We start from the raw sequence: 14,743 nt of genomic DNA, 5'->3' as shown, positions 1-14,743 counted from the left end.
GGTGAAAAGCCTCCCACATTTTAACAAAAGCAAGGATTCTGAGGCGTGCACAACAGGAACCCTGGTGTCCAGAGAGCAAACTAGCTAGTCCAGGGCAGCAAGTCAGCACATGGCCCCATCAGAGCTCACTGCCATGATGAGTCACAGCAGCCTTATCTGCATGGCCGGGCAGGTGCCTCTGACTCCCAGGGGTTCCAGCAGAGTAAGGGCAAAAGGCAAAAAAGGCCCCAGACCTGTTTGATCTGAGGGTAATTGTTAATTAACTGCACACAACTCACAGTAAATATAAGACTAGTACCAAAATCCTGCAATGGGAAGGGTTCTATAAATCAGTGTAATTTTAACTGGAAGCTTCTCCTTTCTTAACCTGTGAAAAAAAAATTATAAACTTTCAATTACAAAAAGCAACACACTTGTGTGAAAGATAATTGTGTTTTTATTTTTCTAAGCTCGCACTTGTGGAACATAATAAATGACCTGATATAATGACAACTTTGCAAAAGAATCCCCCTCTCCCCAACATCTGGACAGCAATATATAAATATTTACAATGGAAAAAATAGGAAAGTGAAGAGAATGACATCAACATTAGCCAAGTCAGTTTGTTTCTACATATCTGATTTTGAACATTAAGTACTCAAGATTGATCAACACTTTCCTTCAGTACTGAGGCTTTAACTTCATTTTCAGCTCTTATGTGCAACAGATACACTCCTGACTCTGCTTTTATAGTTTGCTCCTGTACAGTAACCATAGAATTTCCCAACGAAATTTTTATTCCAGGTTTTTAACTTTGAAAACAACAAAAAAAATTAAATATAACTTTATGTCTCCTGATACAAAGTTTCTCACACAGTCAAACACATCACAACACTGAAAATCAGCATAATGAAATGCTGTATAGCTTCTTAACAAGGACAATAGGTCTGGGTCCTGATCTGTTGGCTTTAACAAAAGCTCTCTTCAAATAGAACAAGTACATATAGAAAAAATAACCTTCTTATTTTCTTATTAAAAAAGGAAATGGTGCTTTCTATAAACAAAAGAACATGTGATTTTTTTTTTGACACAGATATAAGTTACAGTGGAAAAAGCTCAGAAAGCTTCAAATCAAATTGGCGTTTGTTTAAAAGGACGGTTTAACCAGTTGATTGGATGAGGTTCAGTCAGCCCACACAGTCTGGTAATTCTAGAAACATCAGTGTAAAAAACCCTGCTTTTTTTGCTTTCTGCTATCCAGTGTCACACCAGCACTGGCTGAGCATGTGTTGCCTGCAGCAGTGGAGACACGGATCCCACAGTCTGGCTGCGCCGTGTCACCGCTGTGGCCGTGGTGGCGCTGGCAGCGGTGTCACATGTGCGAGCTGCGCCTGCCCCGCGTGCCCAGCGACACGCGCAGCCGCGGCTCCCGTGCCTTGTAGTGCTCGTTGAAGTCCAGCCTGAAGCTCAGGAACCGAAGGCTCTCGTCTGAACTGGTTGTCAGCAGGACCAAGAACTGCTGGACAATTCCCTGAAAAGACAAACCCAAGAGACAGTTACAGAAGCACCCCTGGTGTGTTTTAAACAGGAATATCAGGTGGTAGACAGACAGAATCTGGGAAAAGGCAAGCACAAGTGTTCATATCCAACAGTTATGGTGGGTTCACTCTTTCTGCAAAAACCCAGAGCTCCATTTTTAAGTCTCCAGTGCAAACAGCTTGGTCTTTTAAAGTGTGTTCCCCACTCCCTGTGCCCTGCTGGCACACTCCATCTGTCTGAAGGCTCCCAGGCTGCAGAGCAGCTGCCTCTGTGCGCCTCAGGACAGCATTCAGGATCCAACCTGTGCCAACAGGAGACCTCACCTTGAGTCCATGTTATAGGCACAATGCCACCCAGGCCAGCATTAGGGCACTGCTGGCTTCAAACATACCCATTTGATGTGGCTTGTACAGTAGAACAGGGCACCCAGAACAGCAAACGTGTGCCCAGGAGGACAGTCAGTGCTGCAGACCCAACTAGACTGAGCATTTGGAGCAATGTGAGGGAGGGATTTGCACTTGGCAGGTGGGAGGTACACTTCTGCATCCCATCTTCCCATTCAGCTCTAGCCACACCACTGCAGGAGCCCCATAGGACACAGGAAAGGAAAGGATTCTGGGAGGAGGGGAAGACTCATTTGAAGAGCTCATTCCTAATCTCCAGTAAATAGTAACATGAACATGTCCATAACTAGAGCACTCCATTACTTCCAAAGGTGACCAAAGCTGGAAATCCTGTTTGGAAAATCCGTAATACGGCTCAGAATGAATACAGTCCAAGGAGGCAAAACCTACATTGCCAAATTGTAGCAATCTTGTAGAGCACATACACCACAATTTATTTACAACCTACATTTAAAGGCCTACACTCATTTTTCTGGGGAATGTAGCTTTAGCATCAGATATAACAAATAAAGACAAAGCCAGAATAAATTACTTACAAAAGACAGCCTGCACATGTTACCCCAAATATCTTATCCACTTCCCCTTCCCCCAGTGAACTTAAAACTTAGAGTCAGGCCCTTAATAATAAACTTTCTGCAGTCTTCAATAGCAATGACTTGCAAAGACTGTGAGGAAACAAATGGAATGCAGAAGGAATTCTGTCTTTTTCTCCCTCAGACTACACCAAAAGATAGCTATTACTTTCCCTGCTGGAGGAAGACAACTTACATGAAAAGATTCTTCCCCTTTGTCTGGGGAATATAAATGATCACAAAACCTTCTACTATTAAGCAACAGTGAACACAGGCTTTTAAGTAGAGAAGGAAAAAACAAAGGCCTAGCTCCACAAACTGCACACACATGAATAGAGAAGTTACATCAACTCAATATTTGAAATTCATTTCTACACAAAGCTCAGCATATTTTAGAAAAATATAATTTAAGAGGCACCTGGTAAAAGTGAGTGAGTATTCGCAGCTGTGAGCACATTTTAGGTATTGAGTCTTGAAATTCTTTCATCCTCTTGTTCTCTTCTTCCTCTTCTGATGCAGTTACACCCCACTTGCCCTACAGAGAAACCACACAAGTTTAGAGGTGAAGCATCACATGATTCAAGTTGCTAACTAGGCCACCTTCTGCCCAGCTACATCAGGTTTATAAAAAACAACCACTGCCATAGAAAGACAAACACAGAGCCTCCAAAATGGAAACTATCAGACCCCCCCCTTGGTGGTCGTACAGCACATAAAAGAAATCAGAGGTTTATTAGCAAGGCAAGTCTCACACCAACACTGCATGTCAGTCTTGCAGCAAGGAGGCAGACATGGAGCTACAGCATCTTTTGCTAAAGGGTTCCACTCACTTCATCTAAAAGAGCCCTTTCTCATCCTCCAAAGTCCCCTAGAGAAATCAACTCAGATTTTGAGCAAGACAGAAATCAAAAACACCACTCAGCCATTTCGCTTGAAGTCAGCAGCAATGACTTTTCCAATGACTTTTACATCTGCCCCAACTATATTTCTCATCTTTACTGTACCTCTACATGATATCTAAAATCCTCCATATATCAAAAGCCTCAATTCATTTTCACACTCTAGAAATATCCTTCTTGTACCTCAAGCTCACGCTGTTTTTTCCTCTCTTCAAATTGCAACCTCAGCTGCAGCTCCTCCAGAGCAGCTCTGTACATGGCATCTTGGGCATTCTGGAGCTCAATGATCTGGTCAAAAACTGCTCGAAGCTGATTGAGAAGTACCTGTGAAACAGGTAACAAAGTAATTAAACAGCTGTACAGCACAAGAGTTTTAACTTACTACCTTTCTCCAGAAAAGAAGCAAAGAAAAAAAAGTAAAGAAAAAATCTTTTTTACACAGCTGGAGAGACTGCTCTGCAAAGCCCTAAGTCAGTTGTTCCATGATCTCACAGCTTCTCAGGATGAAAAAGAACTGGCCCACACTACAGCAAGCTTTATTATCAACATGTGTCACTATGTCTGGGCGGTAGGTAGTGAACCTACCATTATTAAATCTTAGAATAAAAATTACTTTTCCCTTTGCTCCTACAATGTTAAAGAAGGTTGTTCCTGACATATATGCCAAGATCATAAAGTTACAATTACATGCAAAGGAGAAGACTCACCCTGGAGTCACTATCCAGCAAGCACCGAGCTATGATTGTGTCCAGAAAAACTTCATGAGCTGCAATGATGTGGTCCAAGTCCTGTGCTTGTTGGACCTTGTTCCAGAGCTCATCCCATGAACATTCAAGCACCTGGAGCAATGACACAGGATTGGGCTGTTTTGATTTGCTAGATGGCAAGCTCTTTGAAATTTAAGACATGCAACACATACAGAATATTGCAAACGCTTCATTTTCTAAGTAACTGATTGTGTGGGTAGAGCATACCTCAAATGTAATGTAATACTGCATCTGGTGAATGAAATGGACCATTTCTGATGCCAGAACGTGACACTGATGCAGCACACCAGAAAGCTCTGTAAAAATCCAAAGAGACAGCATGTTAAAGACTGCAAGGACAAGCACAGCCAACAAATCAGCTTGGTAAATTCTCTTCACCATACTGAATACTTCATAATACAGCCACTAATCTTAGATGGTAGCAGCAGCGACCTTCTGAGGCCAGGCGCCCTCTCCCACCCACCAGAAATTCTTAATTATAAAAAAATAAATTTGTAAGTATTACTATGCCATAATAAGGGGTAATTCTCAATAGTTATTTTTTACTGAAAGACATGTAGATAGATTAAAAAAAATTTCAAGAGTGAGCCAGTACAGATGCTCGCAAATATGGCTGTATTCTCTAGCTGAGAAATAGGATCAAAAAGTCCTGGTCCATGAAACATACACCAGAGCCACTACATTTCAGAGCTTTCCTATTTCTTTTCACACATCTTTCTCTTCTTAGCCTCTTCTGTTCTTAGCTAAACAAAAGCAGAGGGAATAAGTGAAGGTAAAACTAGTAAATTCAGAACTGTGCATACATGAGACTTAATGTATGCAGACAGCATAAGAAAGAGGGAGACATGGGGTACAAATAAGAAGCCATCAAGGAAGATGAATACAAAGGGATGGAAGAGGTACAGTCTCACAACGAGGCCAGCATAGAGATACTTACATAAGTGCAGCTTTGCAGGAATCAAGGATTAAGTAAAACAACAGATATGAAACTTCTATTTACAATTATGTTATTTTACTTTGATCATCCTTACTATCATCTACCATTAAACAGCCAGTCAAGAGGAGCACCAAAATTCAAAATTAATTTGAACATAATTCATCAGACACTCTTTTCCCTCTTAACACACAGTCTAAAATAAGATGCAGTCATCTGTATCTATTTTAGAAGCATGTCATCCATCTGGACACCTCTCACCTGGCATAGTTTTCAGAAGCTTTGCATTGCACATGTGCCCTTTCCATATATCAGTAAGAATATACTCCATTCTCTTTGCTCTCCAAAGGAAATTAAATACTCTTAGATAGTGGCTCATGCACTCACGTGTAAATACCTACAAAACAAAGAAAATACCAGGACAAATTAATAGACATACCACATGTCCTGAAGTACCAAGAACTTCTTCACAGTTCATCTTATCTCATATATGCAGTTTATTGATAAATATTTTTAAAAAAAAAGTTTCCAGGAAAACCCAGAGCTTTTGGAAAGATCCCTTCTTGAGGGCTGAACAGGGCACTGCTGGAAGTGTAAGAAGGGGTGAACAAAAAAACTAAGCCTAAGCCTATTTTGAAACCGCATAAGAAAATTCCTTCTGCTGGTCAAACTCACAGTTTGTCCTGCTTAAAAGAAATGTTCTTTATAGAGGCTAAATACATTCAGATAAACAACGCAACTCCCTAACAAATTCCATTTAGACAGCATAAGTAAGTTCTCCACAAATACATTCCTCAGTTCCTTTCAAATTTTCCCAAATTAGTATCTATAGACGAGTAATTATGAAAGAATAGGGGCACTCAATTTATTAAGTCCTTGCTAAAAACTGTGCTGGAACAAATTAATTACTGATTTTCAGTAATGATTGTTGTAAATGTAGCTTTTTCAGCACTCACACTAACTGGTAAGAACTGAGATTTTTGCTTAACTGTTGATACAGTGGGTACATCCTAGATGCAAAAAAAAAAAAAAAAATCTCTGGTTTCACACTCCAGAACAAAAAAAAGTTACCTAAGTAAAAAAAAAAACATAGTAATTTAATTCAGCACCCCAAACACATTCAGAGGCAGCAGTGTATGACATTACCGTTGCTATTGGCCCATCAACATGATAGTCCAAGCTGAAGACATCCCATCCAGTGTCCCCAGGAGATACCTGTATTAAAAAGATATGGTACTGTCAGTGTGTAATCAGAGCATACTAAACCTGAAGATGAGCATCACTTGCTAACTCTTTAATTCTGAAGGGCCTATGAGCAAACAAGCATCCACATCAACAAGAGATACAGGAGTTTCTTGTTGAAAGTAGCAGATTAGGCAGAAATGGATCAAACTATTTGATACAAGGGTGAGGCTGATCTCACACAAATACTGATGTTTGCAATGTCAGCGTTTCTCCACTGAACCTAGTAAATGAAAATACCAGTAAGGACAAATTCTTTGGCATCTGAAACAGATTTATTTCCGATGCTACAGCTCACTGAAGTCAAAACTCAGGGACTGAAGCTCTCAAATTAACTCAAGTTTCTTACTACAGGCCTCTTCCATGAAATGTGCTATCACTGCTTCCCTTTTTCTTAACTAGAGGCAAGAAGGAGGCACACACCCCAGCATGCCCCAGTTCTTGTAAGAGCAACAGCATTAAGAGCTGTCTGGAGAACTTCAAATCAGCACCACCAGCATCAACTTCTGTTAGGCCCCAAATACTCAACCTTGTATTATCAATGGCTGTAAACCCCCATCTTGAAATACAAATAGACAATAGACAGGGAAGGCAAAAAGAAGATGACTTATTAAATGACCTTTATATTACTCAAAGTAAACTTCAGTGGAAAGGAAGGGGGAAATGGATTCACACATGAAAATTTTGTTTCATACAGATGTCTGCATGTATACACACAAACAAAGGCATCTTTCAGACCAGAGTCACCACAACAACAGACCTCCAGAAGTCGCACATCCAATCGCTTGAGAATCTCGGGATTATCGAACTGGGCATTCGTGGCCCTCACGGCCGTTTCCAGGATTCCAGTCAGATTATGCTGATACAAGGTTGTAGCTGGACGTGCAAGCTCTGGCCTGTGGTTATGGAACAGTTATAGTACATTACTGAAATACTCTGCAGCAGCAATTTAGTAGTAACTGCAGTACACAGCAAAACCCTTTTCTAACAGACATTCAAAACTATTACTCTTTCAGAATTAATCATGAAGAAAATCAGTGAGCAAAATATTTGCACAGAGTATGAGCAGAATATGTCTATTCATATGCAGCTACACTCCTGAATATGAGCATGAGGAGCAACTTAGTCCTCATTTAATGCCAGTAATTTGAAGTTACCAGGATTGCTAGTTTAGCTAGTCTGTAATTTGAGTTGCATTCAGATGTTAAATGAGGCAGATTACATCATTAGCACATCAAACCAATAATTTCCCTTCAGTTTTGAGAAACTTACTGATAGCCATCTCACAGGCTCAGAAGTGCTGGCAGGAACACAGAAACTCACCCCATCTATGTAACTTCAACTTTCCAAAGAGTTGCAACATGCAACTCTTGTAATACTCTCTGTCCCTCAAAAAGGAGAAGACTGGAAAACTTCTCACTCCTTCTGTCTCAAATGTAATACTGACTTCACAAATCAACCTCACTCAGCTTCACATTAAAAAGCATATACTGTTGATTTTGATTTACAAACAAGTTAATGAAAGCCTTATTACAAAGCCTGCCTTCTGGATCAAAGAAAAGCTTTGCAAGCCAATGCTTAAGTTTCATCAGTAGCACCAGCATGTAAAAATGAACTTGCAAATAATCTTAAAGAATTGGATTCTGTAGCTGTGGGTGCACCTGAGTGCTTGAAACAGAAGCTGGTGAGGAATCAAATAGAGTTTTCAAATTGCACTGAAGGTTTTGACACTATGTTTTAGACCAAATACCTCCAAAACATAGAGGCCTAATAATTCCAGCCAAGCTCATCAGCAGCATCAGAAGCAGAATGTTTCTGCTGAAATTTGCTGACAGGACCAAGAGAAGTGCCAACATCCTCGAAGCTGTCACAGGGCCAACATAAAGATATCTGTATTAGTACAACTTTTCAAGACTTTGTCAAATGGTACTGTATGTACCACTTATCAAAAAGGAAGAATAAGTTTTAATCCTCAGGGTCAAAGAAACAAAACCCAAAATAGAATTTTTAAAGTTATTACTCAAAGATTTAATTGAACAAGGTACTTAGAGGGTCCTCTTCAAAAAGCAAAAGTTTCTGTGCTGATCATGCACAGAATCATCAGAAATTGAGCATAATTACCCTTCCTATTGTCTTACTTGAGCAAGTCCATTAAATGCCTGATAAAGTCTCCTTGACCAAGTAACAAGTAGCGCCTCATGGCCTGCATGTGTTCCAGCAAATTGTACTTCTTATTGAGAACATCCAGCAGGTATTTGCTGGTTTCAAAATAAGCTGCATCAATTTTCTCTTGAAATGCATTTTCCAGATCTGTGAACAAATCAGCAGCTAAAAGAAAATAAAAATAAAAATAAAAATTAAATTAGTAGTTTGCAAAAACTGAGGCAAATAAGCTTTGGAGTTGAAACACACAAACAGAAAAACTGCCATGTCTTCTGATCCACTGTGTTATACATTTGCCATAGCCAAAGCAAAAGCAAGTCTAAAGCAGCCTACACTTCAACAATATTACTTTTAATCTGTGCCCAGATTGTACTTGCCAGTAGAAGCTCATGTTATGTATATAAAAAGTTGGGGATTTTCAAGCTTGCTGAAATACTGCAGTTGACAAACCAAATCATTTATTGAGTTCTAAAAGCCCAGAATTAGGAAAAATCTTTGATGGGTGGAATCTAAATCAGAAGGCACCTCTAAGGGTGTGGGGAAAAATAAATCAAAGAAACAGACTGTTAAAACACTCAACAGAAGAGAGCTTCCATAGATAAGAGAATGAGAGAAAAGGGAATATGCTGGAGTTACCTGGGGGACAGCCAGCAACCTGACATTTCCTCTCCATCTTTCATGCATGGCAGTTTGGGGACAGAAAGCAGGAAGCAGCAGAAAGTAGTAGGAAGCTTATTTCACTGTTTTCTACAACTACAAGCTCATCAAGAAAGAGACTCCAGTAAAACTGTTATGAGTTAGCAACTGTGGCCTCTTCAGGCAACATGGAGCAATACTCCAAACACTGGATTGCCAACTATCATAAGATTCAGACCTTCAGCATTAAAGGATATACTCCCACTTTAAGTACTCAATTAATAAAATGCTTATGAATAGAAGAAATAACCAGTGGCTCTAATGAAGAATTCACTCTAGGAAGGGAAGTCTAAAAGCCTAGTTCACTGACATTCCTGGAAGTTTCCAAACTATCATTCAGTAACCAGTGAAACTCTCCATAAGACACAGAAGTTCAAGGAAATGACACTTTTATAACACATTGCTGTGTTTAAAATCCTTTGACTAGAGAAATACTACTCAGTCAAGCAGCACACATCAACCTTAGGGATGGGAGAATTAATACAGCCTGCAGTAAGTGCAAGCGTCTTTGCTCAAGGTGCTGCAAGCCTTGCAGGCAAAACAAGAGAAGGAAAAAGCCAAGCCAGAAAGAGTCACCAGCTGATCTCTTCAGCCCCTGGACACAGAGGCTGGGCCTAGCACTGGCTCAAGGCACAAGCAAAGTCAGCAGGCAACTCCCTGGCTTGTCTATAGCCAGCCCAACATGTGAGGCATGCTGGTCCTGTCTCCACTCACACAGGGGTGTGTCTATCTAAGAAGTAGTTCTGGGATACACAGACCAGTCTCAATTTCTTACTATCTCAAGCAGCAAAAGCAGTCTTTCCCCTCTCCTTAGTACTGATCCTCTTGCCTTGAAGGAAGTGACCTGGCCACAGCCCTTCAGCTCAGACTGGAAAGTCAAGTTTACATCTGCAGCTGTAACGCACAACCTCTGCATACACACACAGCCCCCAGCACAGGCAAAACACAGCATTCCTGTCTGACATGCAAAACTGCTACAAAGGTTCTTTACATCAACAAACACAAGGCTTAGGCACAAATTTTGAAAACTGTGCAAAATTATCTCAGAACACTGAAGAGCCAGAAGTGGATAAAGAAAGGGTCAGACTAAAATCACTGACAGGCAGGTCCATGAACTGCTACTGAAAACAGTGTCATTCCTGGTCCAGAAGTCACCAAACTACAGACAGCTACATGTTGGAGCTGAGGTCACTTTATTGGCCTTTTTTACTGTTCCTCTTTCCCAAATGCTACAATTCTCTGCCAGGCAGGATGACCAACTTCTACACAGTTATGTCAGACTTCTTGTTTTAATACATGTTCAGACAGTTTTCCACACCACAATTATTTCAGCATCAAAAGGAAAGTGGGGAAAGATGATAGTTAAGGTTCCAAAGCAAATGAAAGAAATAAATAATACAACCAAACCCATTAAATGCTCAGATTTAAAATGAGAAAAAGCATCCAGAACTCAGGCTGGCATCCTAGCTTTCCATTATCTTAATAATAAGTAATTATCTAAAGGGACTTTCAGGATATTGTTAGATGACACAAACAAGCACAAAAGGAAGCATTTCCAACATCCCTGACTTAGAATGATCTTTCAGCATTAATGGGTAAAATGCCCTAAACACAAATGCAGTTTCATGCAGAATTAAAGCAGTGCAATACCATGACATATTAGGCTGCCAGCTGTAGGCTCAGCACACCTTCAGCACACTGCAGATAGAGTAATATATTTCTAAAACTACACTTCTGTCTCAAACAGTTATTCTCAGCACTTAGAATAATGTAGGTGTGCTTTGAAGCTCTCATCTCCCACATAATAGGAAACCTGTATTTGTGCAGATCGTCCATTCAATCAAGGAGAGAGAGAAACAAGTGCAAATTTAAAGAAATATTGGAAAAGCATGGCCATAAATGCTGTATAAAGTGGTCAAAGTAGTGCAGCCAAAGAATGTTTTTTTCCTTTTTTCCAGGAGTAGCTGGCAAGATGATTGTTCAAATGCATTTACAGCCCTTATTCACTTAACCCTGATGCCTTTCTGCACTTTAGGCTTATCTTTGACTAAGCAAGCACTGAACATGGTACAAGAATCACATTATTAGAAGACAATCTTCCAGATATGAATGGGATTTTATCACTACAACATTTTTCATGGAGGTACTCATGCCAGAAGTCCACACTTTGAAGTGTTAATACTAAAACTAATCCAAGGTTATTTGGAGGTGAAAAAACCCCAACAAATCTAAGCCTAACAACCCTATATATATGTATATGACTTTTGACAGAAAAATATTTAAATTAGCATTAGAATACTTATCTCAGTGAGCTGTATCTAAACGGTTAGATTATCTGTGGTATATTAAACAAGTTATCAAAACAAGTTACAGTAGCAAAATACCCCTTCCACCAGAAGGCAGCAATCTGCTCTTTCTTGGAGATGTAGCAGCATCCTACACATTCTTTGTTTAGTATTTAGACCAAGTCTCCTTGGTTTAGATGTTTACTATTCGCTACCTTTCATCATAATAATGTTGATTTCATTGCAACAAATATGCCTCCAAAAAATAACCACAAATGGTACAGAAGTTCTCATTCATTAGAACTGGGATCTATTCTAAATAAAATAAAATTATTTGAAGGAATTTAACAGTTAAGTTTTGGTTCCATGTTCATCAGCTGGATGAATGGCAATCCCATTTTTAAGTAATTTTCAAAAAGAATTTTACTAACCTTCCACATGCTTTTTGACATATTGATATAGTGCACTTACAGAAATGCTAGAAAGGCTTCTGTTCTGTTTTTACTGCTTATTCCATTATTTACAACTAACTGAGTATTTTTATTTTTCAACCATAGAATTAACATAGTATTATGGAACTGTATGATGGAATATATTTGATGAGAAGTCAAACATACTAAATTCTTATTGCAGCACTCAAGAATATCCATGCTCCTCCCTGAGTCAAGGCAGCTGGAGGTAAACTGTTTTTTTGAATTGTTTCATTCACAAATTCAGTACATTAACAATCATCCAGCAAATCTATCAAATTAAGAAATTTATACACATACATCAACATACATCTTTTGTAAATACACATTAATTTATCTATACTTTAGGGCAGATGGGATTTCCTTTCCACCCCACCATCCAGTTTACAGTCTAAACCACATAGAGTACAGGAGGTCAGTTCAAAGGGAAATACTGAATAATATTAATACTGTACCATCTTTTGAAGACTCTGCAGATTTTGCAACAGCAATCATCTTTGTAGATGGAGTTTGGTCATGACAAATTTGATGCAAGAAGTTTATGGATTTTCCTATTAAAAGGACCTGAACAAAACAGGATTTTTTAAAAAAATTATTTGCATGTAAGAAAAAAAAATAAAAATACCAAACAAAGAAGCCATCCACAACCACCAGGACAAGATATTTTGTTATCTTTCTGTGCTCTTAGTTGCACAATCCCAACCACAGCAATCCAGAATAGCAATGCTAATATAAAAAGGTTTTAAACACATTTTAAAACTTCTTTTCCCCATACTTGAGATCTCCTCCAAGTTTAACAGTTAGAGAATGGAAAGGAGAAACAGTCCTATAGCCCTCCTCAGCAAATAATTCTAAAATTCTTGAGAAGATTATTTTTTGTCAAATTTGGCCTCTATTTTTGCAATAGAAATCTAAGCAACAGCACAGGGCAAACAAATCACCAGAAGATGGAATTTTAAATTCATACCTTTTTTGACTGCTCCATTGTAATAAAAGATGGGATCATTGATTTCCTCAAAGTGTATTTGTCATGCCACAACCGATCAGTTTTAACTGTAGGATCTGAAGCTACAAAAAACTGAAGATTGAAATAAATATTTAAAGCAAAAGATTAATGTAAACTGTAACCTATAGTTTCAACTATTATTTCTGCTATTTTCACAGATGCAGAGGGGAAAAAAGAAAATACAAGAAAAGCAAAAACCCAAAAAATTTTTTCAATTGATACGGTGATCAAATGTTCCAGTCTCTCAAGTCCACCCAAGAGAATCCCCTCATTTGTAAAAAAATTAAAAGTAATTTATTAGTTTTGTTGAAGTGAAGTTTGGATGGATTATGTCTTCATCTTGTAAAATAATATACCTCTTTCCTGGACACAAACTCTTTTCACTGTCTCCAAATGCCATTTTCCCCAAGAATGGCCAATTGTCTTTCTTCAAAACTGTCTATCATATGAAAATTACAGCTTTCAGTACAACACATCCAACAATAATTTTCACTTAAGAACACATTTAATGTTCCACTAAAAACACTCTTCCAGTGCACATGCAGAGGTTAAAGCTAACAAACTCCCTAAAATCCTAAAAAGACAGAACCTCAAATCTGGGGAGTAGGTGGGCAAAAAAATAAGTGTTTTACACTTCTAAAAAAAGATTCATATACATTTTACACAATTTTACAGCTTAAAGATCAGCTGTCACTATCACTCAAATTTTGACTAAAATAAGGACATTCCAAGACAACAGACAGTATATTTGCCCCTCAAATAAAATTATTCAGATTTGTCTCAGAAGTGCTCAATCAATTTTAAAAAATTATTCTTTGGCTTCTTGTAACAAAAAAAAATTTAAGATAAAAACCTTATCACTTTAAAGAGATTGTACTGATTGGAGGAAAGTGGTGAGAGAATTTAGAAAAGCATACAAAATATTTCCAAGAAGAAAAAGGACAATTACTGGAACTTGATGTTACAGAAGTCACAACAAATAACTTTGCAGAGTTTCAATTCTGGAACTATAAACCTCTTCTACCCAGTCTGACAGACTGAGTTTATTTATCAAAGATAACAGTATGCAGTCAGAAAAATATTGTGAGCTTCTTTCCAAACACAAGGCTTGCATTCTGAACAGTTACAAAGAACTCTGCATACATTACTGCAAGAAAAGATACAGAGGAATTATTTTGTCTTCAGAAACGAGGACCTAGTGTCAGAACACCATTCTGACTCTACTAACCAGACCCAGCATATGATTAGTTGAAGACAACACATTGCAACCTGCAGATATCAAATTCATGAAGAATTCAAGAAGAGAGTGGTATTTCAGGTTATTGTGTGTATTGCTTACTCATGTTATACATTTTCATCACACTCTACTTTTCAAGTTCTCCTCTAAGCTTCCCACAGATTATCACACCACAATGCAAAGAGATGAAGCATTTACTGTAGCATATACATTACCTCATGGTATGTATCCTCCAGCTCTCCATCATAAATCCAGCGATACAGGAAGTTCAGGACAGGATGGGATACTAGGCCAAGAATGTGCTGAACCAGAGACCTCATGTAGGGATCTCCTGTTTTAGTATAGGCATGAACTGCTGAGGCTAGTTCACCACCTTTTCTCCCTGGAAGAAGAAAGGAACAGAAACATTTGAAGGAAAACCATATGCACCCCATTTAAATTTAGCAGCCACTGATTTTAGCTACCCCTGTGTCACATTGAGCTTGCTAAAGAGCAACTCTAAAAGGTAGCAAAAGTATATTTTTTTTATTGCTAACAGGGAATTCCTAGG

At 38.7% G+C, this 14,743-nt stretch overlaps 1 protein-coding gene across 1 annotated transcript in view; it reads right to left on the bottom strand.

The window, feature by feature from the left end:
• Positions 1-413: 413 nt before the first annotated feature.
• The window catches only part of TUBGCP3 (tubulin gamma complex component 3), a 48,422-nt gene continuing 34,092 nt past the window's right edge, over positions 414-14,743 (bottom strand). The window contains exons 11-22 of the mRNA XM_059466725.1: positions 14,409-14,575; positions 12,918-13,028; positions 12,406-12,514; positions 8,475-8,664; positions 7,097-7,232; positions 6,241-6,309; positions 5,356-5,491; positions 4,368-4,456; positions 4,101-4,232; positions 3,577-3,717; positions 2,913-3,029; positions 414-1,510 (exon numbers count right to left, since the gene is read on the bottom strand). Of these exons, the coding sequence (XP_059322708.1) occupies positions 1,352-1,510; positions 2,913-3,029; positions 3,577-3,717; positions 4,101-4,232; positions 4,368-4,456; positions 5,356-5,491; positions 6,241-6,309; positions 7,097-7,232; positions 8,475-8,664; positions 12,406-12,514; positions 12,918-13,028; positions 14,409-14,575 (1,556 nt within the window). The 3' untranslated portion in view covers positions 414-1,351. The remainder of the gene's footprint in view (positions 1,511-2,912; positions 3,030-3,576; positions 3,718-4,100; positions 4,233-4,367; positions 4,457-5,355; positions 5,492-6,240; positions 6,310-7,096; positions 7,233-8,474; positions 8,665-12,405; positions 12,515-12,917; positions 13,029-14,408; positions 14,576-14,743) is intronic.

This window comes from Ammospiza nelsoni, chromosome 2 (genome assembly GCF_027579445.1).
Source record: "Ammospiza nelsoni isolate bAmmNel1 chromosome 2, bAmmNel1.pri, whole genome shotgun sequence".
In the NCBI taxonomy this organism is placed as follows: domain Eukaryota; kingdom Metazoa; phylum Chordata; class Aves; order Passeriformes; family Passerellidae; genus Ammospiza; species Ammospiza nelsoni.
Note: the sequence above shows the minus strand (reverse complement) of the source record. Positions and strands in the feature narration are given on the sequence as shown.